This window comes from Tinamus guttatus, unplaced genomic scaffold (assembly GCF_059628265.1).
Source record: "Tinamus guttatus ecotype Peru unplaced genomic scaffold, ASM5962826v1 Tinamus_guttatus_pri_ptg000089l, whole genome shotgun sequence".
NCBI lineage: Eukaryota > Metazoa > Chordata > Aves > Tinamiformes > Tinamidae > Tinamus > Tinamus guttatus.
In genome coordinates this window covers 1,188,841-1,207,293 of record NW_028288623.1, presented here as the reverse complement: position 1 = coordinate 1,207,293, position 18,453 = coordinate 1,188,841, and the positions used below count along the sequence as shown (strand labels likewise).

Sequence of the window (18,453 nt, the reverse complement as noted above, 5' to 3'; positions counted from 1 at the left end):
GAACAGGAGACAATACTATATAAACAACAGTATGTTTATTTTGTTAAAAAAAAAAAAAAGAGTTACACTTGCACCAGAGGCTTCTTGGTAGTCAGAATGCCCTTCTCAAACAGAAGTGTAGCTATAGAAATCTTGTCCTCCAAGGTTTCACATGGAAGGCTGTCCACGCTGACGTGGTTCGGATAAGAAGAGAGGAGAAATTCAATACTGTCTGTATACTCAGGATCAATCTCAAGGGACTTGGGCTCTTCTTTATGATACACTCGTGAGTTTTCCGTTGTGTAATACAGCATTACACCGGCCTCCTCATTGCACAGCCTAATGATGCCGTGACGGAGGAGCCGTACTTCTGTGTCTTTCGTTATCAGTATATCGACGTCGCGGGTGCCTCCGTCTTGCCAGCGGGCTGGGAATCCATACACACTCAGTGCCTTCTCACTTTGCGTTAGCACTGGGGGGAAACAGTCGTGAAGAAACGACTTGGCCCTCTGATCTACAGCAGCATCAATAGGTGCATAGTTGACCAGCTTCTTTACCAGGCTCTGCACCTTCTCCACAAAAGCCGTCCGGCGAGCGTCGACCACGTCCGAATGGGCCACCCCCATGTAGCCCAAGTAGTCCATGGGAAGGCCTTGCCGGTACTCCACGTCTTCCTCCAGGGCCATCTGCAGAGCAGCCGGGAGGAGCTTCTCCAGGAGGTCCCCCCAGGAGTTCCTCTGGAAGGATGACACCGTGATGTGGAGTGAGTGCGCGTCAGGGAGACAGTTGCCCTGGTGGATAAACCCCCGGGGGAAGTACAGCAGGTCGCCGGCCTCCAGCACCACCTCCAGCACAGGCTCACCGAGCTCGGCCTGCGTGAGGTTCGCACTGGAGAACTGGGGCAGCACCTCAGCCTCCGTGCGGGGCCTGTAGACACGCCAGTGCTTCTTCCCCTCCAGCTGCAGCACGAAGGCCTCGATGTCGTCATAGTGGGGGGCAAAGCCCTGTGTGCCCGGTGGCGTCAGGTAGGTGTTGGCCCCCGCCATGCTCCCGAAGTGCTCCTGCAGGATGGAGAGGAACTGCCAGACAGTGTCAGAGAAGGCTTGGGGGCAGAGAAGCCGTAGGGAGCACCCGTTCTGGTAGAAGTCCCACACGACGGGAGGCAAGGCCCGTCCTGCAGGGTTGTGCGTCTCCCGCACGCCCTCGGCGTAGCTTGTCACGTCCAGGTGGGTGCCAAAGTGCACGTGGCCGCTGCGCAGGATGGCATCCAGCTCTGCCGTGGAGAAGAGCCCCGCATAGTAGCCGGGCTGGCCGCGCTGCACCAGCAGCGGCGCCCGCTCCCAGTGCCGCTCCGCGAAGTCCTGCGGCGACACGGGCGCCAGCAGCCAGCCGAAGAGCTCGGCCGCCCGCCGCCGGCTGTCCTCGAGCCGCCCCAGCCGCCGCAGCAGCCCCAGTGCGCCGCCCTCCGCCACACCACAGCTCCCGCGCTGCCCCGTGGCGCTTGGGGCTCCTTTGGGGCCATCTCGACGCTTCCCCTTGGGTCTCTGGGCCAGGTCGGAGCCACTTGGCTGCTTCCCACTGAGGCTTGTGGCTGGTTCGGAGCTGCCTGGCCGCTTCCCGACGGGTCGCTGCGTCGGGTCGGAGTCAACTGGCTGCTTCCCGCCAGGGCTCGGGGCTGGGGCCGCGGGGCCACCCGGCCGCTTCCCCTCGTGGCTGCCCGGACCCGGTTTGGGGCTTCCCCGCCGCTTCCTCTCGGCTCTCTGGGTCGGTTCGGAACCGCCTGGCCGCTTCCCGCCGGGGCTCGGCGCCGGCTCGGGGCCTCCTCGCTGCTCCCCGCCGGGGCTCGGCGCCGGCTCCCGGGCGCCCTCCACGCGGCGCGGGGCGGCGGGTGATGGCGCCGCCGCCGCCCCGGCCCCGCCGCGCCTCGGCCTGGCCTTGGCGCGCCCGCCGCGAGCGCGCAGCGGGAGCCCGCGCCGCCGCTCCAGCCGCCCGGCGCCCGCCCCGGCCCCGGCCGCGGCCCCGGCGCCCGCCGCGCGCCGGTACACGGAGAGCGCCGAGAGCCGCCGCGGCTCCGCTCCAGCCGCCGCCATGGCCGCGCCGCGCCGCCCCCCGCGTCGCTTCCGCCGGGGCGGGCGGGCCCCGGCGCCTCCGCGTGGAGTTGAATGTTCCGCGTTTCGCCTCGTGGTTTAATGCAGGAGGCCCAAATCTGCGCCAGCAGATCCAGGGGACGGGAACCAGCGCTCCCCGTGCCACCGAACGTGACCTCGGCGGTATCCGCGCTGGTGGCAATGCGCATCCTGGCGCATGCAGCACGGCCTGTGCCTGCTACCGTGTCCCGGGCCGGGGCCCCTGCCACCATATCGCGACCCCTCCGTCCTGCCTTCCAGGGTGCTGCTGTTCAGCCTCCTTTAAGTGACTTCAGATGTGCGCCCGGATCTGTATGGAAATGTCATAGGTATCTTAAAGGAATCTAAATAATCTATGAGGCATAAAAAGATACTGACCACTGGTGAGAACTCAGTGGTAGCCAGGTTCATCTGAGAGGAGATTATAAAACTGTTTTTGGAAAAAAAAAAAAAAAAACACAGATTTGGGAGATGAGTTCTGCTTGTACGGCGTTTAGAGCAAAAGCTTGTGTGCAGGGAGAGCAACAACCGTAGGAAGTTGTAGCAGTTTAGGTAAAAGAGCCCAAAGTGCGTAGACAGACACAAACATGTGGGTTTTCCTGGGATTTCTTGGGTGTGTCCCGCGTGGCCAGCAGAGGGCAGATGCAGAGCAGTGGTTGAGCGCACATGGCACAGCACACACCGCGCTTCGTGCTGGAGTCGCAGAGGCTCCCGAAAAGGCATCACAACGTGAATACCCACTTTTCTTAGCAAGATTACTGGCTTGTGTGGGGCTTAAGATGTGAGGGAAGGGGGAGCAGCCTGCAGGGACCTGAACATGCTGGAAGAGAAGGAAGGGCAAACTTCGTGTTTCAAATCATTCCTTGTTCCCCAAGGTTAAGCCCTGCTTACCACAATAATCTTATCACCTGAAGCTGTTTCAGCAGAGCTGGGTCCTTAACAAATCGAACAGGCCGCCTCTTTGAAATGCAGCAGAAGTGAAGCTATTGTATGCTTTAATTATATATAACAGCTAAATAGTTTAGAGAGGGGAACTGACACTTGAAAAATCTGGGCTTGGGAGTTACTTGTGTTTCCTGCTTAATTGGCACTAGTGCAATTGATTCTTCTTGGAAGCTGCCCATTTGTCTGATCTGAGTTACACAAGAATAACTTTAATGACTACAACAAAGTTACCCTGGGTGTTCACCCGCACAGTGAGCTCAAAGTCTCATCGCAGGGCTCTCATCCTACTGTCGCAAGATGACAGACTTTTTTTTTTTCATATATAACAAGGTCTGTCGGTGAAGGATACGGTGAAAAATAATCATGGTGAAATCTCTCATAATAAATCTTTCTGGCAACAATTTAGCCTTCTAATATTAAAAGCTTTCAAGAATAAGGAAGAATTTAGCTGTTTTTCTGTGTAGCACACAAAAGGATATTGACCTCAGTCTTTAAAAAGAGTCTTTCAGTATCATTTTCAGAGTAAGTAGGTGGCTGTCTGGGAAGAGCTGAAAGCCCTACATGCTGTTTTCATCCACTGCCCTATATTTAGGGAAGTTTGTCATAAGAGAAGAACAGTGTCACAAAAGAACTCTTCAAATAAACAAGACGGAAGTAGCACCGATCTCCGAATGATTAGGTGCTCCCCAGCTGTTGCTCACATAGACATAGTAGCAACCGGAGGCTCGATTAAACCTTTTAATTAGAATTTAGCACAAATTTGCTCAGTTTTTACGAGTGTATAAGCTGCATTGCCACATGTGTTTTATTTAAGAAAACACGAAAATGCAGTGAGCACAAGCAGCCTCTGAAGAAAGATGTAAATGGCACCTCAAAGAGACATGGTGTTTGTTTGGTATTTGGACCTTCATTCACTGCTCCAAGACCTGAAGTCTAAAGAGCAGTTTGGATAAGGCCTGATCCTGCAAAGGTGTTAGCAGTTTCTCCACACCAGTGGAAAGAGCACAGTGCTTCGCAGGGCAGAGGCTGGGTCGTATTTTTCACCTCTCTGTGCATTGGATACCCAGTTGTTCAGCATAATGCAAACTGCCCAGCGCTTTCTCTTTGTTCCTGGCAAACCGTTAATGTAAACCGGCCATTTCTAGAAAGTTAAACTAACATTAATTCTTTTCTCTCATGTTACTTTCCTGGAAACCTGTCTCTTGCCCTGTCAATTTTGTTTGCCCGTCGAAAGCAATACCTGCAAGGAAACAAGCATTTTGAGCCTTCAGCATTGGGTTTCCTTAACCAGAGCTCCGGCGATGTTTCTCACACAGCCCAGCAACATCCAGTTTGCCATCCCTGCAAGGGCGCCGGGCAGGGCTGTGGAACATCCTTCTCCTTGTGAAAGCTGCAATGTTTCCAGCCAGCTGACAAGACTAAAAGCTAATTCAGGAGCTGTTTCTCAAGAGCTATCCTCTGGCCCCTTATCCGGGTGAATGCGCTCACTCACTGAAGCATCTCCTGCCAGAGTATTTGGCCCATCTCCAGCTGGTTCTCTCTGCTCAGTGGTTTTCTTATTCAGTGACTGGCCTTGGTCTTCAAGCCTGGCTATCTTGTACACAGAGCCTCACTGAGAAAACAAGCCTTCCCTGCCATGGAGCAGTTAATCAAGACAATTTCATAAAAACAATAATTAAAAGGGGAAGGCACCCTATAGAATCAGCTTTCTGAATATGGAAGCACAGACATTTCCTCTTGCCCTATATGATGGTAAAATGCACACTAAAATTAAATCAAACTGAAACTAGATAATATCTGGGAGTAGGACCCTCAACTGAGTTGTCACCTTTCATTCCCACTAGGATCCTGAGAATATTCTGTAAAGCGTTTCTGAAGTAGTTTTGTAAGACTTTTTTTGCTCTTAATATATGCCATCCAACATTTGGTAGCATTGAGCAGATACCATCTGCAGCGACTCTGAAGGCAGTGACTAAACACAAAGCTGCAGACTCCAAGACTCCAGCCTTGTTGCTTTGCAGCAGAGGGAGAAAAGTAAATGGTCATGAGGGGACAATGCACATCGTAAAATGAAAGCAAAGAGATTCAGAATGAAATATTTGCCCTACAGGATTACTCATGCAGGAACAACTGAGATAGAAGGCATGTCAGGCTGTTCCTGCATGCACCCTGTATCTTGTGCTCTTTTAGTATGCATAAATCATGGCTCCCGAAAAGCTGTTTGGGTTAGGCTTTTCCACAGAAGAAGGATTTTAAAGATTTATTATTATTTTATTTTTATTTTTTTCAGTATTAATCATGGCAACTGCATAGCTTTGCTCCTGCAAAACATTTAAGACTGCTCTTTCAAAATGTACTGCAGTACTGTCATAGAGCATTTGCCTCTTTGGTAAATTTCTCCTTTGCAAAAGTTTCACAGACTTTATCTTTTCTTGCCTGATAAGGGGACAAACAAACAAACAAACAAACAAAAAAATTGTCTGCACTGAGTTTTCTGAATTACTCTGAAACTGTTCCCTCACCTCTGACACAGCATTACCAAGAGGGAAATGGAGGGGAAACAGGATGTCTCAGTTTAGCAATGGTATCGTGCAGGTCTACTCGGGGCACGAGAGCAGAAAGCCAGTGCGTGGCAATGCTCACATCTTTGCTTCCAGTATTAGATTTGTACTGCTCCTAGGGGGACAGCGTGGAGCCTCCAGAAAATGTTTTTGAACATTTTCAGCACTCATCTACACACAGAGGCTTCATCTGGATTGTCATAAAGGTGGAATTCCTCGCAGGTGAGCACAGTTGTAGCAGCATAAAAATGCTTGTGCTGTAGCATTTACACTGGTACGGCTTGTTCCTAGAAGAGATGATATTAGAGTGTGATTAGAGAAGTGAGATTTAAGCGCCACCATTGTTTTGGGTAGCCAGAAGGAAGGAATGGTGTTAAGCCTGCAGGCATGTGCCGTGGGAATATGGAGTCTGTATTATCCTGAGCGCGTGTGTCGCATTTTCTGGAGTCCTTCGAGGATGCCACACGATCCCCCCGTCCCTCGAGCCAATCTTGTTTTAATGGCACCGCTGACGGGAGTAAGTGACATGACGTGAACGGCCACGTCCATTAATCCTGCATGTTACACATGGAGCCCTGGCCTTGCTCATAAAGGTGAGTTTTGATGCGGAATGGGGGAAAACTGGGGTGGATTTTTTGCATGCGCTCTGAAGTCTCTTCTCAGTCCTTCGGACCTATAAAGATTATGGCACCTTGCAGCTTTGCTACCGAAATCAGGCCTTGCAGAGTTTGTTTTCCTCCTTTCACAGGAATTCTCTGCAGGACGAGTGACTACGCAGAGCACGGCTTGGCCGCTCGGATCTGCACAGCAAAGGTGCAGTTCACTGTGTTACATCTTCAGTTACCTCAGCAGGAGGTCCTCTAGGGCCACCTTTCTCTTCCTAACACAATCTCCCCTCCCTTCGGTCACCCACAACCATATGCGGAAGCCTAGTCGGGCAGGCACAACCAGGGCTGAGAAGCAAAGCAGTAATGACAACAAATCAATTTAAATATCTAAGATGTGATTCAAGATAAATATTTGTTTCAGCTATATGTAGCTGAAGAACATATTGGAACCTAATTTACAATAGCATGTCCTGGCTTTTTCCTTACATCTCATTTGAAAGTAGCTCATCTGTCTAATAAAGAGATAGCTCCTTTGGAATCAAGGTTTAAAGCACCATGCTTAATCAAAGAAATCCAGAGAGTATCCCTATAATTAAAATAAAAAGATAAACCCAAGGTATTAGGAATACAACGCACTAAGAGTTTTGCCAGGTCAAATCTGGCTTTAGCTTTCGTAAAGACAGAAGAACACCCAGGGATGGTAGAAATATCTCTTTGAAACACTTAACTCGGGCATAGCTGCATGGTGCTGGTGTCTGTGAGCAGCAGCCTGAAAGTATCCAGGAAGCAACTGTGGGAAGGAGGCAGCTCTGCTTTGGGCTTGCTTTCCAAGTGGAGTGACGTGCAAAAAGAAGTTTGAAAACAGAAAGTAGATTTTCCTTCGTAGTTCAGTACTCAGTTGAGGGATGATTTGGGGGTCAGAGCATGAGTCTGAAGTTCTGTGTGATGCTCATGTCCCAGCACCTCGGTGTGAACTTCAGTGAATCATTTTTGTACAGGACATTCTGAAATGACCGCTGATTTTAGCTGCGTTGTTTTCTCACTGCTGGCCTTGTCCCCCTTGCTCTGTTTCTTCTCTGGGTCCAGAAACAAAGAGGAGCAAAGGGGGTGGTCCATGCGGGCAGAAGATAGTGATGTGCAGAAATCATACGTAATCCTTGCATTTCCCGTGTGATTGCAACATCCAAGAATGGTTCTAGCTCGTGTCCTGGAGCGAGTCCTCGGGCAAGAACCTCCCTTTGGCACCTGGTGCTGCCAGTGCCTCCGAAACGGAGGCAGGTTCAGGTTTCCTGCGCTTAGGCGAGAAAAACAGAGGAGATCATTTTGGACCTTAAATTTCACAGTCGCCAGGCCCTGTGAGAGACAAGGCAGCGCAGGACCCCGCTCACAGCCTCCCACTTGAGCAGGCGCTCCCTCGTGAGGGGCTTTCCCGGGAAGCTGTGCCCGCCTGTGGAAAATGCCCTTGGCAGCCACAAAGCAGCTGTGGACGCTGCCGGCAAGGCGAATGCCCGCTCTGGCACCGTGGCCATCTCGGCACCAAGGGGAGCACAGCCAGGCGGCTCCGGTTCCCTCTGGAGCTTCGGGAAGAGGGAATGTCCCCATGGGTGGCTCCTGCTCTGCTCAGGGGCAGCTCCAGGGGCTTCCTTAGCAAAACGGCCTTTTTTTTTTTTTTTTTCTCTCGGAAACCCTCTCTTGGCTGAGAGGGAGAAAGGGCACCCACTGCAGGGCAAAATCACGCAGGGAGGTGGCAAAACTCGCTCTAATTTTGGGTCAGGACCTTAGAAGCTGGTTCCTACCCGAGCGCCTCGGGCGGCCTCACCCCGGCAACCAGAGCCGCCGCGGGCCGGATTTACCACCCGGCTCGGCTCGGCTCAGTTCGGTTCGGTTCGGTTCGGTTCGGTTCGGTTCGGTTCGGCCCGGCCCCGGCAGCCCCCGCCCCCCGCCGCGCAACTCAACTCTCCCCCACTCCGGGCGCCGACGCAGCCGAACCCGGAGCGGGAGAGGCGGGCCTAGCACCACAGCTGGCACCTCCACCAGCCTATCCTGACGCGGAGCTGCAGTCGGTCCAGCCAGTCAGAAGCGCCGGGCGGAGTGGGGGCGCCAAAGCCCGGGGTGAATAAAACACTCGGGACCCGTGGGTGGGGAGAGGCGGGGCCGGACGCCTTGACGGGCAGCTCGCCGCGCAATCAGTGGGCTCAGCGGCGGGGCGGGCGGCCAATGGGCGGCGAGCAGGGGCGTGGCTGGCCGCGGGGGCGGCAGCCGTTGCCGGAGGGCGGGCGGGGAGAGCGGCGGTGGCGGCGCTGCTCGGTGGTGACGGGTGGCGGCGGCAGCAGCGCTCAAGGGAGGCGGCTGCGGGCGGCAGGTGAGGGCGGTTGCGCTCGCGGTGCCACCGATCGGCCGCGCGGGAGGGGTCTCCGCCGCCCTCCGTGGCCGGGTCCCGGCACAGGGGAGCGCCCGAGGCGGCGGCGGGCCGGGCCCGGGGCGGCGGTTGCTCCACTCGGCGCCGCGGGGCCGCGCGCAGGTGGAGGCGGCGGGTAGCGGCGGAGCAGTCCCGGTGCCGGCGGCGGAGCGGCCGCTTCGCGGCGCCGCCCGCGGTGCCTCGTAGGCCGCGCGAGCCGTGGCCGTTGCCCCGGGCCGGGGCCGCGCCCGCCCCGCCGTTGCAGTTGGGCAGACGCGGGGCAGGCGGCGAGCGGCGCCGCGGCCCGTGAGGCCCGCGGGGAGCCCCGGCGGAGCCCCGCTCCGCACCTGCGCGCCGGGCTCCTCGCCGGCAGCGCCCTCGCCCTCTTATTTTGTTTTTCTCTTTTTCTCTCCTTTTAAAATTAATTTTCGCGTGCGCGTACGAGCCGGCGGCAGGGCACAAAAGGAGCCCGGTGCTGTTTATCATGCAAAATACAGCAGGGGCTGAGGAGCCGGCCGTGCCCTGGGCGCGCGCGGGGCCGGCCGCGCGTGCTGAGCATGCGGGCGCCCGTCCTGGCCAACGCGCCCTGCCTCGGGCTTGCGGGAGTTCCTCAAGGGTTAAGTGCGGCTGCTCTTTGGAATGCGCTTCGCTCTGTACGTGGCTCTCTCTTCTCATCGCGCTGGTGGAAATGAAGGGGCTTAAAGCGCGATATGATGCATCTCTCGAAGGGGAGTTAGTGTCTTGCAGCAGCTGCCAGCCTAAAACTCCTTCCATCCCCTAGATTTATGTAAGCTGCTCATTAATGTTTTATGAAATAATCAGGGAGCTTTGGGGTTGATTTCTATTTAATGTGCACGTTATTGTGTTTTCAAGGTTGCCATCAATACTTCTTAAAATCAGTTGTTTGGAGTAGGAGATGCTCGTTACTGTAAACAATATCAATTGTGATGTTTTAAAGGTTTTCTTTCTTCTTTTCTGGTCTTCCTGCCCCTCCAGATAGGCTTCTGGAAGAGGAGATTCAGTAAAATGGAAGGCAGAGTCATTCTGTCTGGCTATACTATTATTCTAGATGTGGCTTGGTAGCAAAAAGTGTAAATATTTAAATGGATTTCTGACTCATCAGTTCTATTTGACTTATTGATCTATGGTTACTGCTAAAATGGTTTTTACGATTATGCAGAAGTGAATAGTTACCATAGAGAAACACTATTCATCTGTACTGTTTTTCTGCTCATCAGTGTATGTTTTCCATTTCTTCATCTCTTGGCAGTTCTCTGTGGAAATGCTGCTTTTCTTTCCCCCAAGAAAAAAAATCTTACAGAAGAAATGAAAGTAACCAAAGTCCAAAACAATGTATTTGGGATGTGTTCATCCCTGTCTGTGGTTCTTCAATGATTTTGATAGCCTTTTGATACCCTGCAGTAATTTCTGTTTAATCTGTAAGAGAATAAGGTGTTGGTTTTAAGCTTCAGTGAAAACTGATTTAGAGAACTCAAAGCATCACACATCAAAGAGTGTGTTTCCTCATCCCCCCTCCTGCTTTCCTGAAGCCTACATATGAAATGCAATTCAAATCAAACATTTAAATCCTTATTAGTAGAAAATGTATTTTTCAGCCTGGGAATTGCTTTTTTGTAGTATTACTTCAGTTTCCACACATTTAAAACAAGGTTGCATGTAAACTAGACAGAGTAAGCAAGTTCACTTATCTTTTCTCTCTGTAGATGTGAAACCATCTGATAGTATTATGCATTTAAAAAAAAAAAAACATTGTGACACTAAGCAGCTAAATCAAGCTACGAAATGTAATGTTCAATCTTGCAATTTTTGAAAGTTCAATGTGGGTTTTGGTCTTAAGCACTTTCTAACATAATAAGAGTGTTTGGGTCTAAACTTCTTGAAATGACAGTAAAAATTCTTGCAAAAGTCCCTGCCTCTGCAGGACTGGCATCTATAAGGAAAGTATGTTGTTGTGGTTCTTATCACGCTTGTAATAGCTTATTACAGTACAGAATACTTGAATTCTGCCTGTACTTGTTTCTAGTCTACTACTCAACAGAGCTGCATAGTATGGAGGACAAAAAAAAAAAAGGTAAATTGTCATCATGTTATAGCAAAGTACATCTTGCACAATGTAGGAAAGATATTTTGCAGAATCTCTGATGAGAGATTCTCATGACAGCCTAAGCTGGTGTGATTGCTGATTTGGGGGGTTGGGGTCCTATCCTACTTGTGCTCATCTGATAATATGTTGACTTTGTTCTTTGGGGGCGAGAGGGAAGAAGCATTGATATGTGTGTATGTATGGGTGTTTTAAAATTATATATATAATTATTTATTTTGCCAGCTTAAGCAAGGCTGGTTTTTGGTAATGTAGAATTGTGGTACTAGTCTAACTTTTAGTTTTCATTTATTAGTGAACAAATATTGAAACCATACTCTGTCAGTGCAAGGATCATGGAATTTAAATAAGTGATATTAGATCTTCTTTTCTGGAGAAGATCAAGCTCAAGCGTGATGAAGCTGGGGTTTTTAAAATGTGTGCACAAGAGCCATGTTAATGCACTGTCGTCAGAGCAATTTTGCTTCCCCTGGCAGTGCTCTCGCCAAAGTGACCATTTCAACCCCTCCTCGCTAATCTTGCTCAAGTCAGTGGTACAGAAAAGTCATGAGCTCCACTTGGATCGACTGCTTGAACTGTCTGACCGCGTGGCTGTGCCAGTAATATTGTTCATGCAGGAGGAGGAAGGGACAGCAGGAGGAGGAAGGGACATCTGTGACCACTCTTCAGAAGAAGCTCTATTTTAAGTTTGTTTAAGCCTTTCAAGAAACTTGAATGCCTCAAGAAATAGGCTGTTGTGGTCCTGCTTCCTTCTTGACAGTTGCTGTTGGCATGGGGGAGTCTTTGTAACTGTAAGTTAAGCCAAGCCTGAGAGTTAATCAGTCTGGTGATGAATTGCTTTTTCTGCTTTGTTAGGTTTTGGCTGGATCACCTTTCTGAACTGGCTGACCATCTATTGCATGAGACATGGAGCAGGAATGGGTGTTAGAGCTGGGGCCTTAGCAGCTCTTATTTAAACCTGCTCGAGCTCTTCTAGATCTGTACCTTTTGATCAAAATGACCTAGGTTAGCAAGGACTTCTAGCAAATTGTTTTAAACTGACTTGGCTGGTAGAGACTCAAATCGGAGAGGTGTGTTGTTAGTTTTTTTTTTTTTTTTTTTAACTGGCAGATTGATTTGGGTGGTAGCAGTGGTGAGGGGAGGATAAGGAGCTATGTCTGGGATAAGGGCAGTAACCTCTGCCTGACACAGCTGCTTCTGGAAGAGGATGTTTGTTCTCAAGTTAATTCTGGGATCCATCAAATACATTGTAGAGAACATCAGTTCAAAAGAGGCATGGTTAAAGCAGCTGTTGTATCACAAGCAAGAAAACATTCATAACTGAAGCAGGATTGGAAAGATTTTCCACTGTGTAAGAGGCAATAGTCTTTTTTTTCATTTTCACTGTTCGAGACTTGTACAGATAAACTTGCAAGCATGAATAAGCTGCCCTCGTTCTAGAAATATAAATGACATTGTGACATGTGCGGCTGCGTTTACACATTTTACACACTGTCCAGGATTCTTTAAGTGTGTTTTAGGAGGTGCAGCAGTGAGAACTTGAATCACACTGTTCAGCATCCATTCGTACAGAGTAGTTCTTTGTCAAAGATGTCAAAGCTGACTGTAGTCTGCTGTTTTGTAGTTACCAGACCTGATGGCTTGGGACAGTCATATGGGCGTGTCTTTTGTACTGTGCTGTGACTAGAAGTGTATCAGGACAAGTGGTTTCCCTGTCGCAGATTGGTCAGAGGAAGAATGTGGCTGCCAAAATTTGAAGGAACTGCAGGAATATGTGGGCACACATTTGTTTCTGAGTTTTGGAGTTAGAGAGAAATCCTCAGCTTCCTATAGTAATAAAACTGTAGGATTTGTGCTGGTGGGTTTGATGTTAAATTGTTAAGTTACTAAGTGGTGTAATAGCTTCAAATGCAGTATATTAATACTTGGACCATAGTGTTAAGAATTTTTTCTAGTTGGCTTTCCCGTACTAGAAAACAATGCTTTGGAACTTCTTGGTGACCTGGCTTGTAAACAGTACTCTTTAATTTTAATATGCATGCCCAGAGAGTTTAAGCAGAGCTATCTTTTTTTGTAGATGCTTGGTCATGGGCTTCTTCCCTGGGTGCAGATTTAGCAATCACAAGTGCTGTTGATCTTAGTAAGAAAAAATATGTATTGGTGCACTTGGCAAGAAGCGCTTCTAGCACACGTTGACTATTCTTGATCTGAATATGACTACTTTTATTCTGATTATTTTTCCGAGAGGAGGGACCATCCTAATCCTTTCTTTTTTCCTGCTTACAATGTTCTTAAAACTTGATTGATAGAATTTGACATCTTGTGTCTAGTCTTTCTTCTTAGTAGTAAAGTAACTTTAGAAAGTTTTAAAAAAATCTGACTTCCATAATTTGCAATACTGGAGATACTTTGACATTCCCAAGGCTCTGCAGTTTGCTGAGGGGCAGAACGTGGTAAAAAATTGCTGAATTACCCTAGTTGCTTAGTTTGCCTTGCAAGCAAGTGATTAGTAGTAGTTAAACTCCTGGGTCTTTAGTCAGCTGCAAGCTAGCTGAATGTCTTTCTGGTGATAAGGTTCTAAGTGAGTATGATCTGCTTTCAAAAGTCATAATTCATCAACTGTTGAAGAAAAAAATTGTGGAGACGTAGGAATTCATTCCCAGTACAGAGGAAAGACACAAAATGGAACCTTGTTTCCTAATGGGTGCAGGCCAGCTCTGAGCTTTGGTAAGTAACCAATGGTAAAAGTGCAAACTTGAGGATGCCTTTTTTTTTTTAATTTTACTTTGTATACATAGTATGAGCAGAAATAAAGTATGTTCCTTCTCATGTTTTTAACAGCAATCTTCTAATTTTGTTCTCAGATTTGTTTTTTTTTTCCTTTTGGAGGTCTGTAGCACTAGAACAGTTTGTGTGAAGCAACTAGCCAAATGCCATCTTGCTTAGAAACCTAAGAGCTGGCTTGACTTCTTGCTCTAATATTTATTTCTTACCTCAGAGCAATGAACTAAATTCTGTGGAAAATAACCAGTGGATACTCCTCATAAAAACACAGTGGATACACATTGATTTATAATGGTCCCTGTAACCATATGGCTACAAAGCTTATATTGTTCAGAAATATGGTGTTCTGGGGGTTGTGGCTACTGATGTCTCAGCAGGAATACTGAAGTGTGCAGTTTTGTAGACTGTAGTTCTCCTGGCGTGGATTTCTTTGCTTATAAGCCTTCATAATGAAGAGAATTTTTGAAGGCTGGTTATTATTATTATTATTATTATTATTATTATTATCTTTTCTGGAGTCTGCTTAACACGATCTTTCTGCTGCCTATTGTTTTTTTCATTTGTGAGAGTGAGGTGTGTTTAAATTCTGTTTCTAAAAACCCTTCAAGGCTTAATTTGGTCTGAGATGCTTGAGAGAGAATTTACTTGCGATTATGGCAATAGCAGGTGACATGCAGGGTTTTACATTCAATGAAGATTTGTGCACAGGTTCTGTGCTGAATTCCAGATTGAGCAGAGCCTGTGTTTGTGTCAAGTCTTTGCGTATCAGCAATGCTTCAAATGCTTTGCATGTGTTTCAGATTCTATAACCACATCTATAAATGGCACATATAAGAATTAGAGGACCTGTTTTAAGGTCTTGCATAGAACAGCTTTGGTAGGGTTTGGTGGTTGCAACCAGATCTTATCCTGGTCCCTGTTCCCAGATTGTTTCCTGCTGTTTTAGTGTATTAAAGCAGTTCTGAAGGTTGTGCTGACCACCAGAGAGAGCAAGATTGTGCGGTTGGGATGCAGGGCGAGGAGAAGAGGAGCTTTGCTTTCATGAGCAGTGAGGAATTTAAGCAGGCTTGCCCCATAGCTCATGGCAGGATCCTCCCACCCTTCTTAGGTTGCATGTGTTTGAAATGACTTTATTCAGGAAGTCTTTACAAGTCATTCGGTTAATAGTGGACTTGCTGATTGCTACTCAAGCATGCTTAGCTTGCAGCTCAAAGGGTTGGGTGGTAATCATCCTTAAGAGGCCCTAAGAGGTATGAGAATGAATTGCTTTACATTGTTTTACAAATGTTTTTGGCAATCATGGTGACTTCCTTGCTTGATTATTAAAACAGTTATCTAATTTTTATATTAAGTTTATAGACTTTTTTTTTTACAGCTTCACTGATATTTATCCATGTTTAAAGAGCTGCAAAATGCTGAATATGTGAACACGCTGGATTATTTTTTCAGTAATTGTTTAGTGGCTTTTTTGGATTTGCTTCCGATAAACTTTACTCTGATAACATTCAAGTTAAATTTTAAGTGTTTGATTTTACTTGTCTATACATTGAAATATTTTATAAGTAGACTACCATACTTGCATGAAGAAAGCATGTTCTTAAACTTGTATGGCTTTGGAACAGTGCCATGAATTCCTTATGGATGTTGCATAGTTACACATTAGGATTTTTTTTTTTAGTTGAATGAATTTATTTTCTGAGACAGTTTGTTCATTTAAAGCATGTCTCTGAGGTGTCATGTAGATTTTCTACACAAAGTAGTCTGCAAATAGCAGACTGAACAACTGCTCAGCCCTGCATATTATTTCTCTTAACTTGGTAGCAGGAAGTCAGCCTTGAGCAAGGGGCTGAAGGACGGCGGTTTAGTCAGCCTGTATTTTTTGTCAGCATGTTTATCAGAATGTTTATATAATTTTTTTATCATAGTCATATGATAAAATGATTGTATATTCATATTGATAATATATTCTTTATCTAAGCTGTGTTTTGGATTTACTGCATGTATCTGGCAAATCAAAAAGAATCATCAAATGCTTGGTAGAATTCTCTGGATGTATTTTGGTTAAATGCACCATGTTACTGTAAAATTTGACTTGTTAGCATTTTATTTGAAATGTCCTGTTATAGGGTTATGCAGAATTAATGTTCTTTTTAGGTTTTATTTTATTTGGGCAACTTCTGATTATGTGTTTGGGCCTAGAGACTCATCTAACAGTTTAATGAATAGAGTAGTAATTAAGTTAAGTCATTGCGGAAAGGCCCCCAGGAATAGAGCAGTGGAACATCAATAGATTGTTGTTGTTGCTGCTGTTGTTGTTTTTCTCTTAGCCCATCTGAAAACTTTGTAGCCTTGATTTTTCATAAGGAGTACCTGATGAAAGCATCTGAATGTTATCTTCCAGACAAGATCGCTATTATTTTTTTCCTCTCACTTCAATAAAATAGTTTGTAGTTGTTCAAAGACATTAACAGAAAGCGGGTAAGATGGATTTGGCATAAATCCGAACTGCCAAAATACATAAATTATTTTTTTTCTTTCTAGTGAGGTAGGGTACGTCCCATTATAAATAATGTATAACGTGTGATACTGTGTGAAAGTTTTTTTTTTTTTTTTTCTCTCATTCTTAAAAATACAAAATCTCTTATTTAAAAATTACTTTTTTTTCCTCTAATGCATGATCTTTTTTTAATGCGGCAATGTGAATATAATATGATTTCACGTCAGTTACCTCAGACTTTCACACAGTCCTGTACTTTCATTTTTAGCTGTAATCAGTTTTTCTGTGTGTAGTTAAATTTTGTTTTGGGTGTTATGTACTTTGCATGAAAGACTTTGGTCTTAGGGTAGTCAGATGCAGATAGTCTTAACTTGCCCATGTATAAGCTAGAAACACAACTCAGATTAAAAAAAAACAATGTTGTTTGTCTGCCTACAGTATTTGCTGACTTTAAACTAAGGGCCCAATTCTGCAACTCTTGCAGTAGAAAAAGTAAATGTTATTCGTGTGAGGGGAAAAAAAAAAAAAGAGTTTGGCTCCAGCATGTATTAATTTAACAACTGCTAAATTGCTGTCTCTAATGCCATAGACTTAGCTTTTCCTCATCCATTTGAGGCAGACAGTGCTGAGGTGGGAAATAGAGATGTACCTAGCACTAAATAGCAAGTGGCTTTGTGAACTGTGGAAGTGGTGTTCTTAATTTAGAAATAGTAAGGGTGATACAGAGCAGTTTCTTTATTGCCTCAAAATAATGTTGATGAGAAATTTGATCCAAGTCGATCTTAATTTCCCTATACCTCAGTTTTCTGTGGTAGTTTCTTAGTAACCTAGGACAATGCTTTGCTGTAAATGAGTATGTTAACTTGGTTGGGGCGGGGGAAGTATCAAATCAAATTACATTCCCCTATTGGGGTTTGTCTCTTACCTGTGGAAATTCGGGTTGTTTGATTATTACTCTCACTTTTTTGTTTTCTTCCCCCGCTCTTCTGAAGCACAGTAGGTATTTTAGCTATTCAGAAGTAGGAAACTCTTTTGCGAACAGAGCATATGCTGAAGTGGTCCGAGATGCTGTGTTTTGGCCAGACTTGCTCGATGGCTAAACTCCTCAAATTTCCAAATTGCAGTGCAGCTTCCTGGGACTGTTTGGGTATCAGTTTCCTTTCTTGGATTGATCCTAGTCCAGAAGGGCTCTTTGTTTTTGTTGCCTTGTTTGTTTTCCAGACAGATTTTACTGGGTGATTAGTCCTTGCTCTGCTCCTTCAGTAAGAAGGCTCTGACTGTCCAGGAATGGCCCACACTGAGGTTGCTGCCTCATGCAGATGGAATCAAGGAACTGAGCTTGAACTTTTCTGTCTTTGTTTTCAAAAAGATCAGTTTACAGTTATACAAATGCTAGCCCTGGACCTTCGGGTGTGGAGAAAGCAGGTGGGGCTTTGCTGTGCTGGAAGGAAGTGACTGGATCTGGTGTGTACCACTCACTCAAACCATGAGCTAGTTTGGGTAACCTCAAAGTGAGGTAGCCAAAAGGGGCCTTGGAAGTGGAGCTCCTGCAGCCAGGAGCCCTTCTTTGAGCTGCATAAGTGGCCTCTGCGTAGCAGAGAGGCCAGCAGGAACGTAGTGTCACAGGTGAGGAGGGCTCTAAGCCTCTTTAATGGAGAAGTGCCTCTGGCTCTGGTCTTGGGAGTAGCCTGTTAATGGTTGTCTTGCTATAGCACATGTGTTCTCATCTAAACTGAAGCCTGTGGTTGACAGTGCCTTTCTTATCCCAAATCCATCTGTGACTGTAGATCTACTGACTACTAACGATCAGATAATCTCCATACCTGCTCCTAGAGATGATGACAAGATATTATCTGAAATAAATGGATCCTGTTCATCACCTTCACCCTTGTCCCAGCCGCAGTCTCACAGCCAAGCAGCCAGACTTCATGTTATCCCCTCTTTAAATGGCCTTAGAAGCAGGACTCGCTGCAAACAAAGGCTGTGCAACCCTCTAACCAAGAGTGAATAGTCTAAATTGAATAGATGTTTTGCTCTTTACAGCATTAGATCAAGCAGGAAATGGGACCAGCTGATGTGGACAAAATGTAGGCAAATGCTAAGATGATTAAGGGCGTGACTGTGTGTCTTACAATATTTAGATCTATGGGGTGGATATAGCATTTTGTTACAATAGGGCCAAAATCTAGTCCTGAAATCTTCCTTAAGATCTTCTACAGCGAATGAAGAACTTTTATGTCAGTTCTTTTATGGAGACAAGCTCTGGGGTTGAGTTTCTTGTTCTACCTTACCCATGTGTGGTTGCCTTTGGCTCTAGTTATGTCTAAAATGAGCAAACATTTATTCCATATCTCCTTAATGTGGTGCTTACATAAGGGATTGCTTGTTGTTCAGTTTACTGCAGAGTTTGGATCAGGGTAAATTCTGCATAAG

At 46.7% G+C, this 18,453-nt stretch overlaps 2 protein-coding genes across 4 annotated transcripts in view; one reads left to right on the top strand and one right to left on the bottom strand.

Moving 5' to 3' along the window:
* Positions 1-16: 16 nt before the first annotated feature.
* RIOX1 (ribosomal oxygenase 1) lies at positions 17-2,069 on the bottom strand. The gene is made up of 2 exons (XM_088520452.1): positions 1,629-2,069; positions 17-1,442 (listed from the first exon to the last, which is right to left on the bottom strand). The coding sequence occupies exons 1-2, from the start codon at positions 2,067-2,069 to the stop codon at positions 63-65; spliced, it is 1,821 nt and encodes a 606-aa protein (XP_088376578.1). The 3' UTR covers positions 17-62.
* A 6,474-nt stretch (positions 2,070-8,543) lies between these two features.
* The window catches only part of NUMB (NUMB endocytic adaptor protein), an 83,708-nt gene continuing 73,798 nt past the window's right edge, over positions 8,544-18,453 (top strand). Inside the window, exon 1 of one of the 3 annotated variants that reach the window (XM_088520448.1) lies at positions 8,544-8,581. The gene's annotated coding sequence lies outside the window, so the exon portion shown is untranslated. Of the gene's footprint in view, positions 8,582-9,203; positions 9,405-18,453 lie in introns of those variants that run through there. The other 2 variants (XM_088520447.1, XM_088520449.1) reach the window with 2 other exon arrangements.